At 45.7% G+C, this 21,593-nt stretch overlaps 1 protein-coding gene across 1 annotated transcript; it reads left to right on the top strand.

Annotated features, from left to right (window-relative positions):
• Positions 1 to 518: 518 nt before the first annotated feature.
• CFAP52 (cilia and flagella associated protein 52) lies at positions 519 to 20,290 on the top strand. Its single transcript, XM_005141398.4, has 14 exons — positions 519 to 579; positions 1,513 to 1,712; positions 2,402 to 2,538; positions 3,177 to 3,305; positions 4,325 to 4,424; positions 4,887 to 5,003; positions 11,942 to 12,042; positions 13,186 to 13,356; positions 15,109 to 15,257; positions 15,946 to 16,091; positions 18,070 to 18,221; positions 18,805 to 18,907; positions 19,076 to 19,187; positions 19,969 to 20,290. The coding sequence occupies exons 1-14, from the start codon at positions 528 to 530 to the stop codon at positions 20,142 to 20,144; spliced, it is 1,845 nt and encodes a 614-aa protein (XP_005141455.1). The 5' UTR covers positions 519 to 527; the 3' UTR covers positions 20,145 to 20,290.
• The last annotated feature ends 1,303 nt before the right edge of the window (positions 20,291 to 21,593 follow it).

Below are 21,593 nucleotides of genomic sequence, written 5' to 3'. Positions count from 1 at the left end.
GCCAGAGCGGGTGGGTCGTCTCCAGTGTCTCCAGCAGGGATTAAACCTCGGAGCAGGTGTAGGGGTGCGCGGGGCAGGGGGAGGGCTGAAGGCTGGGGATGGGTTTCCTGTTTTCCAAGCACAAGGCACAAATCCCGCAGCGTGGCTCCTCGGGCTGCAGCAGGAGCACAGCGCCGCGCTGGGAGGGTTAGGGCACGGTTCCGCTGGAGCGCGTGAAGCCCTTGCAGTTGTCTGCGTGTGCTGCCTTGCTCTGAGCTGTAGGACCGCAGTGAACCCGGCTCATTCACGGACGCAGCTCACTCCATTCCGCTGAGCTTCCCAACCCACACCCGCCACTCCTGACCCCATCCCCGCCTCTCCTCCCGGACGCGCTCCTCTCCCCCCGCGGGTCCTGGACGCTCCGCCCCTCCCTCATTCCCCGTCCCGCCCCCTGCTGCCGCCGCCCTGCAGCGCCCCCTGCCGGCCGTGCCGCGGCCAGCCCCGCGCGTTACCCGGTTGCCGTGGCGCCGCGTGCCGGGCGGGGCGTGATGGCGGAGGAGGCGCGCTCGCTGGAGCTGCGGGCGGCTATCGGCTTCAACGGTACAGCCGGGGGGGAGCTGAGGGCTCCGGACACGGGGGGTACGGGGGCACCGTGCGGCAGGCGTGGGGCTGCGCTGGGGCTGTGGGGCTGTGGGATGGGCCGGGAGCAGCAGGGTTCTTCCTGCCCCCGCCGCCGCTCCTGGCTCTTCCCGCGTCCCGCATCCCGAGTCAGGCGGAAAGGAAGAGCAGGAAACACCTGAGAGGACAGGAGTCTCATTTCGAAGCCAAACCTCACCCAGAGCCCTGTTCGCGCTGAACGTCCTTGTGACAACGAACGGGCCTCAGGCGCCCCAACTTTTGCTGCCACCCCCTCGGGCAGCTCGTAGGCGTTTGGAGTCAGGTCACGGCAACGGGGCTGATGAAGTGGGCTCCCTAGGTCCGAAATGCACCTGGAGATCCCTCTGTGCTGAAGGGCTCCAACCTCTTGGCCTGTTAGATGTCCTGGTAGCTGTAGGTGTGACCCTTGAGTTATACACAGGGTTGTTCTGCTGCTCAGCTTTGGGGGCACTGGGATGCTTTTGGTTTTGCCCTCCTTGTGAGAGAAACTTTGGGGAACAAGTGATTTCCCCTTAGGGAGCAGGATAAGCAAAGCCACTGTCATGGAGGTGCTGGGAGAGGCCAGCCTGCTCTTGGGACTGCCTGCTTCAGCCAGCGGAAGAGAATTTGTCTGCAGCCCCAGAGCCATTAACAGCCAGCAGCAGGTCATACAGAACCACATATAGACTGGTTTGGGTTGAAGGGGCCTTAGAGCTCATCCAGTTCCAACCCCTGCCACAGGCAGGGACCCCTTCCACTGGAGCAGCTTGCTCCAAGCCCCTGTGTCCAACCTGGCCTTGAACACTGCCAGGGATGGGGCAGCCACAGCTTCTCGGCACCGTGTGCCAGCGCCTCAGCACCCTCACAGGGAAGATCTTTCTCTCCTTTCTCTCATAGGGCATGTACCCTTCGGCCTCATCTGCCACCCCAATAAGCAGCACATACTCTATCCCCTGGGCTGTACTGTTGTTGTTCAGGACCTTGACAGCAAGAAGCAGGTTTTCTTGCACGGCCACACCAACAACGTCTCCTGCGTTGTTGTATCTAGGGATGGAGTATACGTCGCTTCTGGAGAAGTGGCTTTCATGGGCTTCACGGTGGGTAATGCTCTTTTTTTACCTGTATAATCTTGACCAAAGAAAATGGAGTTGGCTTGCCAGCAATGGGAACACCTTTGGTTTACTTCAGTTGCAATACAGATGTGGGAGGATATTGCAGAGAATGGGCAATAATGGCTATTCCATTGCCTTCATGTTTTTGTAAAGTGTTAAGCCTTCAGCCTAGGACTGGGATAACTAGACTAAGGCGCCTCCTCATTTCGGTCTTTTTTATCCCAAGAGTTGTCTGCCTGTGGCAGCCTAACTCTCATTAGACATTAATTAATAAGTGGTGTTGTGTTTAAATGGAGTTCCAGAGCTGCCTGGGGCTTTTTTGACAGGTAATTAATTACCTGTGGTTTTAGACCTCTAAAGTTCTTTGTGGCTTAATTTTTGCCTATTTAGAAGGACCCTGAGATACCTGGAAGGAAGCAAGTGTTAGTGTTCTCAGTATTTTAAAACCAAAGTAAATTTTTATTCTGACCTGAAGTAAAGCCACTCAACCATTAAGTTGGAGTAATACTTCTTACAGCACCTAATCTGCAGCAGGTTTGTGTCACTGGAGCCCTGGCTGGACAGAAGCTGACTGGGCTTCTTCTAACAGCTTTCCTGCCATAGAAAGTTTTTACACCTAATCCTGTGTGTAACATCAATGTTCTGGCTTTGCCCCCTCCTGCTTTGCACCTCAGGCAGACATCATCCTGTGGCATTTCCAGAGGAAGGAGTTACTTGCTCGGCTATCACTTCACAAGGGCAGGGTTGAAGGACTGGCATTTTCTCCCAACAATCTGTATCTGATCTCGCTGGGAGGACAGGATGACGGCAGGTAGCTATTTCTGCTTCTTGGCACATGATTTCCACACAATTTCCAACAAGTTGTAGGGCATGGAAGAATGTTCTTGAGGAGTACTCGCTCCTCCCCCCTTCTGGCCATCTGAGTCTTTCCCCTGCTTGATGTCTCTCCTCAGTGATACAGCTCTGTCAGGTGGGTGCTGTGGGCAGAGTGTGGGGTTTGGGTAAAGATGAAAGTAGCAGCTAATTCTTAAGCCGATGTCATCACCCAAAAACCTCATGGAGCCTGCACAGTTAGCTGGCTTAATGCACTGCCCTGAAAAGCTTTGAATGTCACTGGGGGCGTGCTTTGGCACAAAGGCAAATAAGAGTGGAATGAGAAGTTATTTTAAATCAGATTTTACAAGTGGCCTAAGATATGATTTGAATCTTGCTCAGCAGAATAAATCTGACAAATGCACATACCTTTGCTTGAGGAGCAAGGGATATAAAGTGCAATTCCACACATTTGTGATAAGGCTTTTATCGGTTGAAATCTCTACCAAAGGACTTTCATTGTGTATCCTGGTGGGAACAGACTGCAGGAAAATAGGTTTCGTCTTGCTTTTGGTTTGAAGTATTTTAAGTAATGTCAAAAAGCAAGGCTCTTGTCAGCTCCTCCTTGTCCTGCAGTGTAGTTGTGTGGCACGTTGACCAGAGGGAGGCCATCTGCGGGAGCCCTGCCTCGGCACAGAACTCAGGGAACGCGACCGTCGTGGTGTGCTCCAGCTGCAGAGATGAGATGTTTGTCACTGCTGGAAAGTAAGGGTTTCTTTAGATGAAAGAAAGAGGGGAAAGAACGTATGGACCTATTTGCTTTTAGAAAGAGTTCTTCCTGACATACAGGGTAACTTAAGCGACTGTGTGCTTTTTGCTTGTGTGGGTTTTCTTTTTGCTCTGAATGAACCCACAAATATCCATCAGCTTGTCCCTTTAAGGCATTTCTGCTTGTTCTACATAGAACAATATGTTTTAAAAGCAGCCCAAGGGACCCACATGCATCACTTCTGTTTCTGATAGCAGGAGTTTGTACTCAGCATTCCCCATGCAGGGTTTAAAACATTTAGTTGCTAGTGTTTACACGAGAAAAGCAGTCACTGAATGGCTCTGAACAATGGTTAATCGATGTAGAAACAATGATATCTTGCAGGTCATTGGATCATCTCCTGTCCCCACCAGATGCAATGTACAATTGGTCGCTGGCTTGGAACAAAAGTTGGTGCAAAAAGGCACATTTGTATGGATCTGAGACAGCCCCCATGTATCTACCCTGACATTTAAATGTGTTGGGGACCTGCACCCCTCTTTAAATCAAGGGAGGCTTGGGACGCTCTTGGCTGTAGTTGCACTTATGAGTGCTGGTCTTTGCAGTTATAACACTTCATCAAACATAAGGTTGACTGTGTGGGAAGATTTTATCTTGGCGTCTATTTTGTCAATTAAACTGCAAGAAAGTAGTTGAAAGTGTCCCAGACCATTCTAGGAACTGAGATTTCCACAGTGCATGTCTCTTTGGGAGGTGAAGTGTCAAGGTTGTTGCATACTCCCCCATAACCATTCTGTATGCATTTGCTGAACCTTTTAAGATTTTTGATTTACCTGGAAAAAGTGACCACAAGAGACAGTAGGAAAGACAGAGACTTACTTCTGCTGTTTCTGATATTGTTCTTTTTCTCCTTGTTAACATTTCAGAACAATTTAGCCTTGTGAAGGCTATTTAATTCTTGTAGTAGTGAAAAAAACTGCATCTGGATTTGATCCCACTATATTTGTTCTTACAGTAACACTATTCGAGTGTGGGAACTGGATCTACCCAACAGGAAGATCCGCCCCGCTGAATGCCGGACAGGGCACCTGAGGAGAGTGGTCACCTGTGTGAAGGTAAGCTTCAGCCAGGATGATTTGGCTCAGCTGAGCATCTCTCCCAGACTAGAGAAAACCCACAGACTTTGATAGTAACACTAGAAATGCCAGTCACAACTGCATGACAGCAGTGAAGTAGCTGAGTGTTGGCTCATTGCAAGATGGTCTCCTACAGTTGCTTTATCCTGGGAAAGAGTGTTTTGAATGCTTCAAAAGAGAAGCAGCATGTGCTTTAGTCACAAGCTCCAGGACCCAGAGAGTCACATTTTTGATTAAAAATATTATTTAGATTTGGCTAGAATGAAAAGATCTTGCATTCAGATCTTTCAGTGTGATGGAATGAAAACACTGGCTGTATCCTTTCAGATTAAATCTTGGCAATACCCTGAAATGAAGCTATTTCCACAGGCCAGCACTAGGCTTGGGACAAGTGTCTAGCTATCTCACCATGATCTCTTGGGTTTTTCTGCTTTCCTATAGATGGCAGATGATGATAGTTATTTTTATATTGGCACATCAAGTGGTGATGTCCTGAAAATGAATACAAACAACAAGCTGATGACTGACTTCGGGCCCCAGAAGAAGATGTTTAGCTTGGTGAGTCCCAGCTCTGTGACTTGATTTTTTCCCTTACCTCCTTTTGTTTGTAACTGAAAGTAGGGCAGCCTCCAGGAGAACCGTTACATTGATTGCCAGACTAACCCTTGTTCTGTGCTGTTAGTTCTTTGTAAGTGTTGAGCCAGAAGCTTGAGACCATTAGCTTGCTGCAGTTTCATTTGGCTCAGAATTTGAGTTTTACCTGAATCTTCCATGTCATCCCACAGAGTCTCTTATACTAAATCTGGTAAAAGCCATAAAAAATGAAAAATGAGAATAAAGATGGAGCAATTCCTGAGTTGTTTTTTTTAGGGAAATATTAATTGGAATGAGACAGAGGACACTCCTAGGAGGACTGTAGATGTGTTTATTTGAGAGGCTTTCTCACACTTGCTGCTATAAGGTATTTTATTCAGATCTTACAGATTTGTTAAATTTCCTAGGCTGAAATTTTCCAAGACCACTGTTTGCCACAGGAAGAGTGTTTTGGGAAAACTTCAAAACACTACAGTTGCTCTTAAAAACCAAATCCCCCTAGATTTTTTGTGTTTGTTCCACAAACCATTCCTCCCCCTTTCCTTCAGGAGGATGTCTTTTTGAAGGTCTGACTCTACCACTAGTGAGGCAGAGGTCTTACTGAAAAAGGTAGTATAGAGAATAAAGAGTTTATTGTAGTGCATATGCATAACTGGGTTACATGGTGTACATTGCTTTTATTGTTTTTAACTGCTGAGTGCTTGACTTCATAACCCAACAATCTCGTAGTTTAGCTTTTTCTGTCTGTGACTGGGTCTCATGAGTCTTAGTATGAGGATCCTGACACAGAAATATCTCTTGAATAAGGAGTTTTTTGCCTTTCATTGTACAAGAATTCTGCATGCAGGGAGCTGCAATGATAAACAGTCAGCACCAGCTAGTACACTTGGGCTTGAGTTCTCTTTATTTGTTGCTATAAAAGACTTGTTGTAGCTTCTCAGTTTGTAAACACTGGCATAGTTTGCCCAAGGAGATGGTAGATTCAAGGCCAAGTTGGAAAGGGCTCTGAGCAACCTGATCTGCCTGAAGACTTCCTTGCTCATGAGAAGGGTTGGACTAGATGAGCTTTAAGGTCCCTTCCATCCCAAACCATTCTGGAATTCCATGAGCAACCATGAAAATTATGGTTCCATGATTCCCTTGAGCTATGGGGGAAGCAACGTAGGTGGAAGTACCAGATGTCCTGTTAGGAATGCCACGGGGAATCTGTTCTACAACGAAGCAGATCTTGTTTGAGAGCAAATACAAGACTAACAAGAATTTTAAGAAAAATTCAGCAGTCAATCCAAAAGAAAAAGCTGCTTTGGGCTTGTTTCCCTATATCTGAATTTTCCTTGTGCCCACACAAATACGTGCAAACCACATACGTGCCCGTTCAAAATGTGGTGTTTCTCATGTTAGAAGTACATGCCCACATCTCTGGGATAACTCGGAGCCACTGAATTCTTTGAAATATATTTCAATCTTTACCCATTCCAGAAGGCTGGAGAAGTTATTTCCCCCACCTGCATTGCAGGAATGTAAGTAACTACATTCTGTATACATACTAAGTGACAGGAATGTATTTTGTTTTCCTGATGGAAATTGTAAATCTGCTGCACGTCTATACTCTTGCATACATGTTCCACACCCTGTTAAGCAAGTCTTCCAGCAGTCTTCCTGCCGGGCTCTGTATCCACACAGGACCTGTGTCCTGGCTGATCTCTGCTGTCTTTCATGCTAAGGTCTTGATGACTGAGTATCACCTCCCCTGTTAAGTGCTTGCACACTTGGAGTCCTTTTACATCTAGCAATGTGCATACTCTGCCTAGAGTACACAGCTGAAGCCACACAAGGTCCTGACCCCCCTTGCCTTTGCAGGTGAGGGTAAGGTGCCAAATGCAGAGAAACAAAACTTCACAAAAAAAATGCTCCTGAGACATTGCTCAAGAAGCAATCAGACAGGGACATTAGCAGGATGCCATGCAATTTGGGTGCTTGAAAGAGGTCCTCAGGCCTCTTGGACAAAAGCAGAGCTCAAAGCCAGACCACAGGCCAGTCTAGGCTGTGAGAGGCTTGATCATAAGGCAGATCCATAGGAACTGAGCCGCAGTTTGTGGCAGAGGTCTTTGGAGCATTGTGAACTTCAGTTGACATTGCTTCTGACAGTGAAAAGCTGAACTAAAACAGGACCTTTGACTACACAAAACACTGACAAGATGCTATGGAGAAAATCCAGAAGAGGATCTTGTGACAGCCTCCTGCTAGCCTTATGGATGAGACCTGAGCAGGAAGGCATTAATCTGACTTAAACGTAGTGCTCTGTACCAGCAGCTACTTAAGATACAACAGTGGTCATTTTGGGAAAAGGGAGAAACAGACGTTTCTGTTCAAAGCTCAGCACCATCATCCCTTCCCCTCTTGCTTATTCCTCACTGCTCTCTTCCCTCCCTCTTATTAATGCAGTTTCCAAATGCTTTCTGTGAGTCTATGATACTTGTGAACAAACATTGTCCTCTCTCTCTGAAAACCTTTTTTCACCAGTCACATCAGGGAATTCTGAGGCCATGAAACACCAAACCTGGAATCCACCACCACCCCATGATGAGCATATATTTAAAGAAAGAGTTTAGATACTGTTTGGGTAAGGAGAAGATGTTTATTGAAAATAAGTTTGGTCAGCCTTAAAGGAACTTTGCCTTTAGATGTATAAGAATGTGTTTGTTATGAAGACATGATCTGAAGATTTTGTTTGTTTTGAAGAGGAGTGGCAGAATAGTTCACTGGTTTGATGAAGCAACTTGTTTTTCTCATGAGAGATCAGAATGGGACAAGATCAGATATCTCTGAAGGGAAGGGAATGGGCAGGCTAGATTTTTGCTGGTATCTTTATAATCATACTTCAAAGCAGTGATTTCTTTTGGTAAGAAGTAAATAATGAATGGTGATAGTTTTAACCTCCTACATTTGCCTTTGCATTTCATCTACAAGAGGTCTGTCAGTATATAAAATAGACCATTCACCATCTCATTAATGTGATCTGCTTGACCCTGTGACTAACAAGTGCATCTTAGAAAGCTCTCTGTTCCCTCATGGTGATCCAGAGAACAGACGGGACAAAAAAAGCAGGACAATGATGAAGTTAAGGTTGAAATCAAACTCTGGTGATTTTGAGAACCTGACGATGAATTTGGCCACTTCTATTTTGAGTTAAGTTTTGGTTTTCTGTCTCAATAATACCCACTTTCCTCTCAAACTGAAGAACTGAAGAGAATACCTTGGCAAATCAAAGCAGTCTTGGCGGTGCTGCAAAACCTCTAATTTATCAGCAAGCAGCAGGGAGCTGCAGATAAACTCTGTAGTCAAAGGTTTGATTTTTAATGCCACCATCTGCCACAATGCTCAGCCCAAAGGGCAGTTGGGGTGTGAGTCTTGTACAGGAAAAGCTGCAGACCAGTAGATCAGAAGTCAGTTGGTGGGGCTGAGGGAACAGGGCAGTCTCAAAATGCTGCCAGCAACTCATAGGAAATTTTGGTGAGCATTGTTCTGCTCGTGGAACATGTTTCTAATTCAAAAGAAATCTTTTGTTCTCATGCTTTTGCTCAGAATATTTGCATGAAACCTGGCTTCCAGCCAGGTGGTGTTGTGACAGCATGGCATAAAATCTGTGCTGGAGGTTGTGTTTTCCCAGTGATCAGCCCTGATACTGCAGGAGACTGTGGACTGTCTCTGGTGGAGACAGACTAATGAGGAAATCCAGTGCAATTAAATTACAAATACAGAATTGGGGTTTTTTTATCTTCTTTTACTTTTTTTTCCGCACAATCCACATTTGTTCCTGAAGTCAAACAGTCCTTCAGCTGATGTGCAGATGGGTGCAAGGATGCTTGGAATGCCCAATTACCTATATCATAATTATTAGGGGGTTTCCTTCAAAAAGTATAAGTAAGACTTTAAAAACAACCAGTTGCTGCTATTTGATTGGATACTTGAACCAAAGCATTTTTCCAAATTCATCAGACCTCGTCTGTGACTTTAGAACCATCCTTTCTGGGTCTCAGCAGCTCAAATGTCCATTTTGTTTTCTTTCTTCCCTTCCTCTCTCGCCTTCCTTACAGCTTCAGTCCTTTCCAGATAGAAAACTAGCATTCTCTGGCTTTCATTCTTTTAAACACTCTGAAAGTGTTTAATCCTAAAAATTCACTTTGGGGTTAGGCCAGATGAATGCTTGAATAAAGCAGGAATGCTGGGTGGTGCTGGTCAGGGCTCAGATTTGATCATGAGGTGCCAACTCCTGTATTTGTTCAGAAATCACAAACCAAGCCCATGACAGTGACTCCTTCCCAAAGAATAAATAGAGAATTATTCTGAGTTGCCTCTTGGTTATTACTTTTTGAGCATTCACATCTTCGTGCTTTCACAACATGGAATGCTAGAAAAAAATCCATCAGGTGGAAGTTGTTCTTTTCACATGAACACATTTTTCTCCATGAGCTGGGGCTTAAAGAAGAACCAGCGTGATGTGAAAGTGCTAGTCTCTCAGGACACTTGGCAAGACTGCTCATTAACTTAGACAGTGACCAGTGGTGCTGGAGTCTCTATAGGAACTTCCAAATTCAACCTCAACAGACTCTTTACAAGTCACAGGGAGCCTGGAGCTGCTCCCAACTGGCCTGTGCCTCTTGTGCCCATTTGCTTCATGCCAGAGCTTAGTGTTCAGTCCATATTGGGATGGCATAAAGATACTTTATTGCCTTTTTTTTATTATTAATTTCCACTTCACTCATGCACACGTTCCCCCATGCTAGCAGGGATATTTTTTGGAGTAAGAGTACCAGGATTTAACCCCACAAAGGTAGTTCCACCCCTCTAGCAGCCAATTTTGGGGTCTCTCAGGTTTTCAAGAATCAATCTGTTATCTTGTATACAGAGGAGTAATATTGCTTCACAGAACTGAAGCAGAGACTTGACTTTTCTTATACTTGAAATTTTGTGGCAAGGCTAAGGGCAAGGTTGGTTTGTTTTTTATTTACTGTAGTCAGTTACTTTGCCCATGAAAAATCATTTCTCCTTTTTCTAATGGCTGACCTCCTGTTGATGTGCTCATCTCAGTAAATAGAAGCATCAACTCATATTGATGATGGACTGCCTAATTTGCAAAGCTTTTCTGTGACAAAGGTATTTTATTACTAGTGGGTGGGAGAGGGGTTTGCACCAATTTGGTGGCTTTCTATGATGGGGCTATGGAACTGATGGACAGGGCAGAGCAATTGACATCGTCTACCTGGACTTGTGCAAAGTGTTCAACACTGTCCCACACAACATCCTTGTCTCTAAATTGGAGAGACATCAATTTGATAGCTGGACTACTCAGTGGATGAAGAACTGGGTGGATGGCCGCACGCAAAGAGTTGTGGTCAATGGCTCAGTGTCCAGTTGAAGACCAGTAACGAGTGGTGTCCCTCAGGGATTGGTTATGGAACTGGTCTTGTTCAACATCTTTGTCACTGACGTGGACTGTGGGATTGAGTGCGCCCTCAGCAAGTTTGCTGATGACACCAAGCTGTGTGGTTCTGTTGATACGCTGGAGGGAAGGAATGCCATTCAGAGGGACCTTGACACGCTTGTGAGGTGGGCTGATGCCAACCTCATGAAGTTCAGCCATGACAAGTGCAAGGTCCTACACCTGGGTCGGAGCAATCCCAGGCTCAGCTACAGGTTGGTCAGAGAAGAGATTCAGAGCAGCCCTGTGGAGAAGGACTTGGGGGTGTTGGTGGATGAGGAAATGAACATGAGCCGGCTGCAGTGTGTGCTTGAGCTGAGAAACCACTCATGTCCTGGGCTGCCTCAAAAGGAGTGTGACCAGCAGGTTGAAGGAGGTGATCCTGCCCCTCTACTCTGCTCTCGTGAGGCCTCACTTGGAGTATTGTGTGCAGTTCTGGTGTCCTCAACATAAGGAGGACATGGAGCTGTTGGAACAAGTCCAGAGGAGGCCACGAGGATGATCAGGGGACTGGAGCACCTCCTGTATGAAGACAGGCTGAGAAAGTTGGGGCTGTTCAGCCTGGAGAAGACTGTGTGGAGACCTCAGAGCAAGCTTCCAGTATCTGAAAGGGGGCTATAAGGATGCTGGGGAGAGACTCTTCATTAGAGACTGTAGTGATAGGGTAAGGAGTAACAAGTTCAAACTTAAACAGGGTAAGTTTAGATTGGATATAGGGAGGCAGCTCTTTACTGCTGAGGTACTGGAAAGGGTGCTGAGGTACTGGAAAGGGTTGCCCAGGGAAGTTGTGAATGCTCCATCCCTGGTGATGTTCAAGGCCAGGCTGGACAGAGCCTTGGGTGACATAGTTTAGTGTGAGGTGTCCCTGCCCATGGCAGGGGGGTTGGAACTGATTGATCTCAAGGTCCTTTCCAACCCTAACTATTCTATGATTCTAAGATCTTTCAGACAGGAGGAGAGGCCCTGGGACATAGAGGATCTGTCCTAAAAGCAGTTGGAAGAAAGGACACTTGGTCTGAGTTTTATCCTCTGTTGTTTCCCTGTCAAGTAGATGAAGAACCAGGGAAAGGCAAAGTGGAGGCACTAATAGAAAATGTGTGTTGCTTGCTGGGATGAGGTTAGGATATGTAGGCTCCTTCATGGTTCCAGCTGCTCTGAAGGATCCATGATGATGCCATTTACTTGTTTCACATACTGTAGTAGTTCATGTATACCTGTAAGTAGTAGCTCTTTTCTCCCTTCCCCCTCCAGAGGGTCACTCTTTAGCCTTGATCAGTAAAAGGATAGTGATAAAGCCATATCTGTGTGACACCAGCACCATCAGGAGCACGATGGAGGCTCCGTTTGCTATTTAGCATGGCTGCAGCAATAACAAAACTCTGCTTCCATCCAATTGTGTTTTAATCCTGTTCTCTCCTAGGGAGTCACAACTCTGGTTTTGCTGAAGACAGGAAATTCAATAGTCGGCACCGGAGAAGGGATTGTAGCTCTCTGTAAAGGCTCAGACTACCGAGTGATGAAGTGAGTTAGCAGATGGGAGAATCAGGAGGGCAGAGGTGACACTTCCCCCAAAGGGTCACAGTATAAGAGCCCACTATCTCCACAGAAAGACATAATCCAAGCAAATCTGTTTTTTCAGTCCTGCAGACAGAGCAGACAGCGTGGTTCCAGCATAATGAAGTTGGAACAGACTGAAACTCATTGCCTGCCTTTGCAGAGAAGCGAATTCATCATTCATTTTAAATGACCCTTGTTTCCTTTTAGGCATGAGGAATCAGATCCTAAATTGATACAAAGTAAAATTATGCCAGCTGAGAAAGAGTAGTATTTGCCATCTGCAAAGGGTTTGTTGGAGAGCATGGGATTGTAGATGAAGGCTCTGCTAATTTTATAGGCTCAGATCTGGCAATGCTGGAGTAGGTGCAAAGCTGCAGGTGTCATTTCCACACATGTGGTTTGCAAACTGGATTCACAGCTACTGTTTCTACATTGTTTGAGTAGCCAGCTTAAGCATACAGTTCTGCAAACTCAGCTTCATACAATTTAAACTATTCCCAAAAGATCTGTACTGTCTGGAAGTATTCTTGAACATGAGATATTTAAGTGCACTTGGGCAAAAAATATCAGCAAAGATGCTGTTTCTTTAGGCCCTGGTACAGAGAACAAGATCTCCTAAGCATTGTGTTTGCAAGGCCTGGCAGAGTAGCAAGTGGGAGAGGGAAGATCATATGACATGTTAACAAGTGACTGGCTTTAACCTGCCCGAGGGGAGACTGAGCTGAGCTCTTAGGCAGAAGCTCTTCCCTATGAGGGTGCTGAGGCGCTGGCACAGGGTGCCCAGAGAAGCTGTGGCTGCCCCATCCCTGGCAGTGTTCAAGGCCAGGTTGGACACAGGGGCTTGGAGCAGCTGCTCCAGTGGAAGGGGTCCCTGCCCCATGGCAGGGGATTGGAACTGGATGAGCTTTAAGATCATTCCAACCCAAACCAGTCTGGGATTCTGGGACTGGGAATGAAATGTTAGTCCTGAGCACTTTCTTGTGTAATGGTATCACAAACTAGTATGGAGCTTTTTGGGGAATGAAAGTCAAATCAGGGGGAAAGGGAAGATGGAAACAAAGTACATGAAGGTCAATGTCAGGCCAAACTTCTGCTTTCTCTTAACAGGAAAATTCAAGTTCAAGGTGGTGTCACTTCCCTGACGTGCAGAGGTCAGGGTCACCAGTTCTTTATAGGGACAAACAAATGCCAGATTTATCGAGTTAACTACACTGAGTTTAAAGAAGAGCTGATTGCTGCCTGTCACAATGAAGCCGTCCACGATATTGTTTTTCCTTTGTGAGTATAACTGCCTGGGATGCTTTTAACCAACAAGAACCCAAAACTCATTAACATTCTTACAGTTTATACTGTAACCTATCAGTGAAACACATGGGTGATGGTGAGCAGCTGCTTGAAAGCAGAAGGCAGCAGCTGAGTATTGGAGGTGGAAAAATCATTGATTTACAGAAAGAATTCTAAATAAAAAGATGAGAATTATTTATGTTTAGGTAATGGCAGCGATGGTAACCTGCCCCTTTGCTCCTAGGGTTTAGTGCTGTGATATGTGGGTCTCTTAGTCTGCCAGCAGTGTGAATCCTGAAAGTGCTTTCATGTACCCTGTTGCAGCTAGAATTTGTGGAGGTGTCTGCCCTACTATCCACCTATCACATCACCTGAGACAGGACTAACAGGGCTGTTTAGAGGCTTTTTGTGTCTCTCAGCCTCCCTTATAATTTCATGATTGACAACATGGCATGTTACATTAAATTTGGGGTTTGTGATTGGAGATGCTGGGTGTGGTGGTGTGTCTTCTGCCTCCTTTTGTCTTGTGAACAGACAGAAAACATTCCCTCTTTCTGTATAGAAGGACATGTTCCTTTTAAGAAGCTCACAGTGGATGGGTTGTTTCCTCTCCAAATAAAGAATGGAAACTTGGTCCCAATGCAGGTTTTTATTTTTGGCATGTTGTTATTGCATCACTTCTTGACACAAAACAAAGGATCATGTCTTACCAAGGTACAGCAAAGTGCACAGTGCAGGATGTCCTTGTCCATACTGTCACCAGCCTAAAAAATATGCATCCTTCTGATGTAGTGAGGAAATCATTTGGAGCTTTAGGGTGACCTGATGCTACTGGACCTGACTGGTGCATCTGTGCCTCAGAGGTATCTGGATGAAAGTGGATTTAGTGACGATTGCAACAACTATGTCCTTGCACAAATGTTTAAAGTTTCTATCTGTTAACAGTTCTTAACAAAAACTGATTGGGAAATACATTCTTAATTCCCTGTTCTGGCTTATTTGGGAATACTTGGATTGCTGATGTTCTCCTGCTTTAGATAGCTCCTACGCAAGGTGGGCTTGAAAAGGGCGACACTTTTGTTGTACCAGTTTTCTCTGTCCTGGTTCATCTTTCCAGGCATTGATGGTGGTGTTGAACAAAAGCTTGTGGTACCTTTCTAGATACCACTTTGTGTCATGTCCCTAGGACATGTGGTTTAGAGCTTATTTCAAAGCATTCACTCCCATAGCTTTTGGAATCCTGCAGGGTTTTTTTCTTATTTGAACATGTATAACAAGTATGTTACAAACAGGCTTTTGCCATTGCCCCTATTGCCTTCAGCAATGTTGAATAGGAATCATCTAGTAAGCAAGATAAAAAATGACATCTGTACAATATGAAGCTGCTGTTAAATCTGGGCACACAGCACTTCTATACTCACTTTTGTGGCTATAATATACAACACGTGAAGTTGTTTAGAGATTGAATATGGGAAAATGAATGTCATAAGTTAAAAAAAAATAGTTATTTTAGTTTCACTTTAAATGTTTCTTAAAATTAATCCTTGAGTAGAAATCAGAGCAGGGGTATTTTATGTGAGAATCCTATGAAAAAGACCTTTGACTTAACCATGGTGCTGCCTATTGGGAAGATTACAGCTGCACCGTAGCAAGAGCAGAACTTCAAAGGATGATTTAAGATCTGACAAAGAAAGAAGCATTTTCTATATGCCCCTCCTCATTATCTCTGCTCTCTGAATTCTCCAGTGGAATTTCTGACTTGTTTGCTACCTGCTCTGGAAATGATATCCGAGTGTGGCACACCCCAGAGAACAGGGAGCTCCTGCGAATCGTCATCCCCAACGTGATCTGCCATGCCATTGAGATTATGAGGGATGGCAAGAGCATCATTTCAGGTAGTGGTCAGTCCAGACCCGTGGTCAAGTGCAGTCCTCAGGTGTTGGCAGATGTAGTAAGCATCCATGTGTTTGAATGAAGAGGAGATTAAATTTGGAATGGGTTGAAATTCAGTTCATCTCTTGACCCAAAGGCATCTTTGCTTGCTGCTGGTCCCATGAATGCTGCTCACAGCCCCCAGTATCTTGGGGCTGTAGTTAACGGTGTATGTGGAAGGCAAGGTTTGGCCACCTTGTTTTGGATGTGAATTCCAACAATTCATCCTTATTCCAGCAGTTCAGTCTTATTCAAAAGCCCTAATTCTGAACTATTAAGCTTGGTGTGTGCACCAGCTGTGTCTGTGGAGCACCTTTTGTGTAAAGTTCCCATCCATTACCATATGCAAATTCTTTACACAGAACTGCAGCAGTCCTAGAGCAGCAATGCAGTCTCCCACTGTTATCAAACCAACTTGTCTATAGACAGAATCAAACAGAAATCAGAAATTGAATGTTAATAGTTTATTTGGGACTGCAGCTTTGTGGGCTCACCTACAGTAGAGTGGTTTTCACATGTATACTGGTGATCTAATAGGCTGGGCCTTATACAGGAACTCAGTGAGAAAACAGGTTCATTTGGGAAGGAAAGAGAGGTAATAATATGAGGAAATTCTGGGCACCTGCATAACCTCTTCTGTATATCCATCAGCTTGGGACGATGGGACAATCCGCGCCTTCACACCTGAGACTGGACAGCCAATGTATGTGGTGAACCATGCCCATAGCTTGGGAGTGACGGCAATTGCTGCTACAAATGACTGCAAATGGATCATTAGTGGAGGAGGTGAAGGGCAGGTAATTTTTCCTTAAAAGCCTGGAGCAGCTTTGTGCTCTCATCACAGGCCCTGTGAGTTTCCTGTAATGCTCAGTCAGTACATGAACTCTTCTTAGCTCTCCCTTGAGCAAAGGACTGACTTGGAAAATACTGGCTTTGGATATCTGCAAAATTCTGCTCTCAGAGGGCAGAATGTAAAACAGTGCTCTGGTTTCTTCTGGCAGAGTAGTTCTGGAAATCCTTCTAATGCAGAATATGCTCTTCATCCTTTTTGCTCATTTGCCTCTCCCCTGTATTTTGGCCATTGTTAGTCATTGTTTGCAAGCCTCTGTCTAACTGTATTGTAGCACAGATTTTCCTTCTGTCATTGTTTTGGAAGCCCTGGTCCTGTCCAAATTGACCCATAAGAATTCGTTTAGTAGCACAAATTTCCCTTTATATTGCTATAGGGTCTGTGGGGTAACATCACACTGTGCAGTTCAACAATCTTTCTCCAGTCATACAATACAAACACCATGCATTTTGGCTACTCCATGTACTTCATATAGCAGTAGCCCTTTTCACTTTATTAAAGTGACATTCCTTTCCTTTTTAAAGACAGGTTTTATTTCTATTAGAAATAGATAATTAAACTTGGAAGGCTCATGTTCAATTTCTTGCCTTGTTTTGGACTTCCTCTGCAGCCTGGCAGACCCTGGAACACGACACTGAATTGTGTGTGGATTCCTGATAGCTATTTAACTGCTCTGTTCTTTGTTTGTGTCCCCTGATCTCAGATGCTCAGTGTGCTGTGCTGGAGACGGCATGGGAAGCCTTGAAGAGGGAGAAATTGAACTTAGGTCTTCCAAATCTCATGCTAATGTCCTAATCATTGAATGATTTTTTTGAATCATTCTGCACCTCAGCTCTCCCCCAGAGCAGTGATGGCATCACTGCCTTATCTCAATGCATAAAGACGTTAGGGATGATGAGCAACTTCGACCCTTCACTGAGAAATGAACAGTGAAGTACCTTGGATGATTAGTGCTAGAGGATGCAGAAGATGAAGGACCTAGATTCTGTATGAACACCCTCAGAAGGGCACAGGCTCTGGTTAGTTCATCTCTGAATTGAAAAGACAGCTGAGGCAGAACTTAAGCTAAAGGTTGGCAAAGAAGAAATGAGAGCTGCAGGGGAATACTTGCAGTATTCATTTGAAACACAGAAGAGGTGTTCTGAAATGCTAATGGTTTGGTCAAAACCAATCGTTGGAAAGCTGTGACTTTCAGGGTGGCTTAAAGGATCTGGATGCTCTGATCATTAAGCAAGAGGGAATTGGACACCCAGATCCCATAGTTAACTCAGTAACAGACTTGAGAAGGTGGAAGGTGAGCTCCTCCTGTGTTTCAGCTCTACATTTTCATAAGGATTTGACCTTAGTGGAATGCAAAAACGAGTAGATACCATGAAGTTTGTCACTTGTGGGGCAGTAAATGCAAGGTGTGAAGGATCAAGTCCTCAAAGCAGAAAGATACTTGCTGTTACCACCACGGTAAAAGAGGTGCTTTCAGGCCCATATTTTACATCAAGGCTTTTAAGAGCTGTTTGTATTTACTTATTGGCATTCTGTATAGCACAAACAACAAGTAGCTTTTTTCTGTTCCATGTCAGAAGTCTTGCTCCTTGATCTTTAAAGCACTGCTGGAAATATATCACAGACTATATGCTTTTTCCTGATGGAGAGATGAGTAAACTGAAGCATGGGAAAGTGGGAACTTGGCAAAAACAAGATCTGGGGTTACTGATTGGGAGTTCCTGAACCAGGGAACTATGCTCTCAAGAATGCAGTTTGCTTTTGTGAGTCAGCTGCATGAATGCCCATAGGAAAACAAGAGACAGGTGGCTGAGATGGAGTTGCTGTATGTTCTAAAAAGAAGAGTAGAGGGAAGCCGTAGGCATCCTCCTGAGCTCAGTTAGGACCACATGGTACAAGAGCAAATATCTGTTGATGGTTTTCAGGTGAGGGTCTGGGAGATCCGTGAGATGACTCAAAAACTGGTGGAGGTTCTGAAGGAGCACGTTTCTGCTGTCTCCTGCATTAAGGTGAAGAAGGATGACCGAGAGTGTGTCACAGCCAGCCTCGATGGAACATGCATCATCTGGGATATTGTGTAAGGAGACAGGAGTGCTGGTAGTGTCTCTGTTGGGGCTACCACAAAGTGAGGAGGAGGGGAAAAGAAGCATTAGGAAATAAAAACTACTGGAAAGAACAATCAAGTCAGGGAATGTAGAACTTCCAATGCAAGAAACTTCTCAGAAAAGTTTAGACAAACATTTGTCTCAAGTTCTTCACTTCTGTTGGCTCCTAATTGGCCAAGGGAGTGGAGTAGGTAATTTCCTCAGTTTCTCACTAGCTCTATTCTCCAGCACTTCATGATGAGCTGTTGCAGATCTGCAGGCTTTCTGCATTGTGGGAAGGATAAGGAAATTTTCTGCATTGTGGATAGCACCTGGAAAGCATCCTCAATTAAAGTAATTCATATGAGAGTAGATCAGAAACCTTATAAGGCAGCTGTGATGGGGAACAGAACTGTTAGAACAGAACCCTCATAGGTTTCATGAACCCCTGAACTCAGACCAGTACCTGAAAATATCCAAGTAGAGAGATCTGATGTATAGCACAGGCAGAGATCAGACAGGCAATGTTTGTTTTTTGACTCTATTGCTCTCTCCTGTTTTGGGGGTGTTTTGCAGGCGTTTTGTGAGAAAACAAATGTTTCTAGCCAACACATTGTTCAAATGTGTGTGTTACCATCCTGAAGAATACCAGGTCATCACCAGTGGAACAGACAGAAAGGTAAGCAAAACTGCAGGAATTGGGTTTGCAGTAATCCCAAAACACAGTCTGACGCTTGTTATGTGATGAAACTTCTGTACCTCACCAGAGGGTTGTGTTAGAGGGCAGTGCTGAAACCCATGAGCTTTTCCTGCACATCTGAGCCTTCCTCTCTGCTCTGCTCTCTAGATTGGATACTGGGAAGTGTTTGATGGCTCTGTCATCAGGGAAGTGGAAGGCTCTGCATCAGGTTCCATCAATGGGATGGACATCACATCAGATGGGGCATTCTTTGTCACAGGTGAGTGGGGGATAAAACTAGAAAAGAGGAGGTCATATTAAGACCAAGGATCTCACTAAAGAAAGAGAAAACTAGAAGGAGAGGTCAGCAAAAGGGGAAAAGAAAATGAATCATTGAAGAAGAATGCTTAGGAAGAGGATGTGGGTCAGCCTTAGGAGATACTGTGGTTCAGCTGTGCAAGATGTAATATAAAGGTGAAGACAAGGTTCAAATGAGTTCCAGGGAGTACAGGACTTCTCCTTGCCCTGCTCCTCATTTACGTCAGTGTTCACTGTGCACTTGAATGATTTGTTTCAATGTCCCACTCCAGCAGCCTGGCAATCTCCATCAGTTTACAAGTGGGAATAGCTGCAGGCTCCATCCAGCCCCAGGCTTGCATGTTCTCCACCACCGTGACATCCCTTCTGGAAACAGCTCAGAGGAGCTAGGGCACTGTGGATATTGGCTGTAGTTCAAGAGCATGGATTTGGTGTCAGTACCGGTTCTTGTAGATTAACCTGGTAAATGAGTGTTGGTTGAAAGCATTTTGCAGGTCTCCAAGTTACTTGTAGCAGTTGCTGGCCATAGTTCACTGTGACCCACTGGTGCAGGTCCTGAGCACTCCACTGGACACTGACTCTCTAGTTCAGTTGAAATTAAGTATGTTTTGCCATAATGCCCAAGACAATGTATCCCAGCTTTTCTAAATTGGTGCCTAAATATTCCTCTGCCTGTAATATGGAGGCAAAAAACAGCAGAACTCCAGCAGTAATTGTTTTTTCTTCCTCTGTGCCCAATGCAGGTGGCGATGACCATCTGGTGAAACTGTGGGACTACAAGGGGGGTGCAGTGACTCACGTTGGAGTGGGCCATAGTGGCAACATCACCCGTCTCAAGATCTGCCCTGGGAAGAAGAACATTGTGAGTGTGAGTGCAGATGGGGCCATCCTGATCTGGAAATACCCAGACTTGCACTAACAGCTGGCACAGGAGCTGCCAGGCTGCTGCTTCCTTGGCCATTCCCAGGGATCCTTTTCTCTTCCAGCTGAGGTTGTTTTAAGCATTGGTAGTATTTTTATACTCTCTGGTATGTATTTACCAGATCCTCTTGCTTTCATATGGTCTCTCTTCCGTACTGTCTTCTGTTCCTTCCTTTAATGAATCACTTGTGTTAATTTAGTCTTCTCTGTTCATTTTAATTTGCCTGGTCCTGGTTGAAGAAAAATCCCTTAGCTCCAACTCAGGCATTCAGGGTGGCCAGCTGATGTAGGTCCCAGCTGCTGTAGGTCTCTGCCCAGGGCGATGCGTGTATGCAGCAGCAGCACAGCACCTCCTCTGTCCTACAGTTAGACTCCCCCAGCACGTGTCCATGCACAAAGCTGTGCTGTTGTATCCTTCCTGCTGTAGGGGTAGATGATTCGGGGTGCAGTGGGAGGCCCAGGTTTCCAGCTGACCCATCAATTCACAGCATAGTGCTGGGATCAGAGCCCCTTACCACCAAAAATTTGGCTTCCAGCACCCTGATGCGATTATCCTGCTTTCTTCTGAGCTCAGGCCATGGACCTCACTGAAACATAGCCCTGCAGAACGGCTTGCATCCCCCTTCTTGCCTTCCTGTTCTCAGCACAAAAGCTTCATAGTAAGGGGTTTTTAACACACGTCTGGTTTGTGTTGGAAGACACCTTAAAGCTCATCCAGTTCCAGTCCATGCCATAGACAGGGAGCCCTTCCACTGGAGCAGCTTGCTCCAAGCCCCTGTGTCCAACCTGGCCTTGAACACTGCCAGCGATGGGGCAGCCACAGCTTCTCTGGGCACCCTGTGCCAGCGCCTCAGCACCCTCACAGGGAACAGCTTCTGCCTAAGAGCTCAGCTCAGTCTCCCCTCAGGCAGGTTCAAGCCATTCCCCTTGTCCCGTCCCTACAGGCCCTTGTCCCAAGCCCCTCTCCAGGTTTCCTGCAGCCCCTTTAGGCACTGGAGCTGCTCTCAGGTCTCCCCTTCAGGAGCCTTCTCTTGTCCAGGCTGCCCCAGCCCAGCTCTCTCAGCCTGGCTCCAGAGCAGAGCTGCTCCAGCCTCCCAACATCAATCCAGGCTTTGTCCAGCCAAAAAATCATGTTCCTGATAGGGCAAATACAGAGTTTAATGCACGTTCATCCTGGAGGGAGCCAAAGTGAGGCTGGTTCCCACCCAAACTCTCTGAGCCCCCGCAGCCTGGGTGCACAGCCTGGGAGTGTGCAGGGTGGTTTCTGCAGCACCAGCCCAGGCTTGGCTCTCCCCACCCCCAGTTTCGGTGCCTGCTGCAGAGCACATCATCCTCCTCCCAAAGGGATCATGGGTGAAGAGAGCCTGGAGGTACCTGTTCAGTGAAGCAGCCAGAGACTGTACATCTACATTAAAAGCAAAGCAAAACTGCTTCAAACAAAGTGCAG

Source organism: Melopsittacus undulatus, chromosome 11, assembly GCF_012275295.1.
Source record: "Melopsittacus undulatus isolate bMelUnd1 chromosome 11, bMelUnd1.mat.Z, whole genome shotgun sequence".
NCBI lineage: Eukaryota > Metazoa > Chordata > Aves > Psittaciformes > Psittaculidae > Melopsittacus > Melopsittacus undulatus.
Note: the sequence above shows the minus strand (reverse complement) of the source record. Positions and strands in the feature narration are given on the sequence as shown.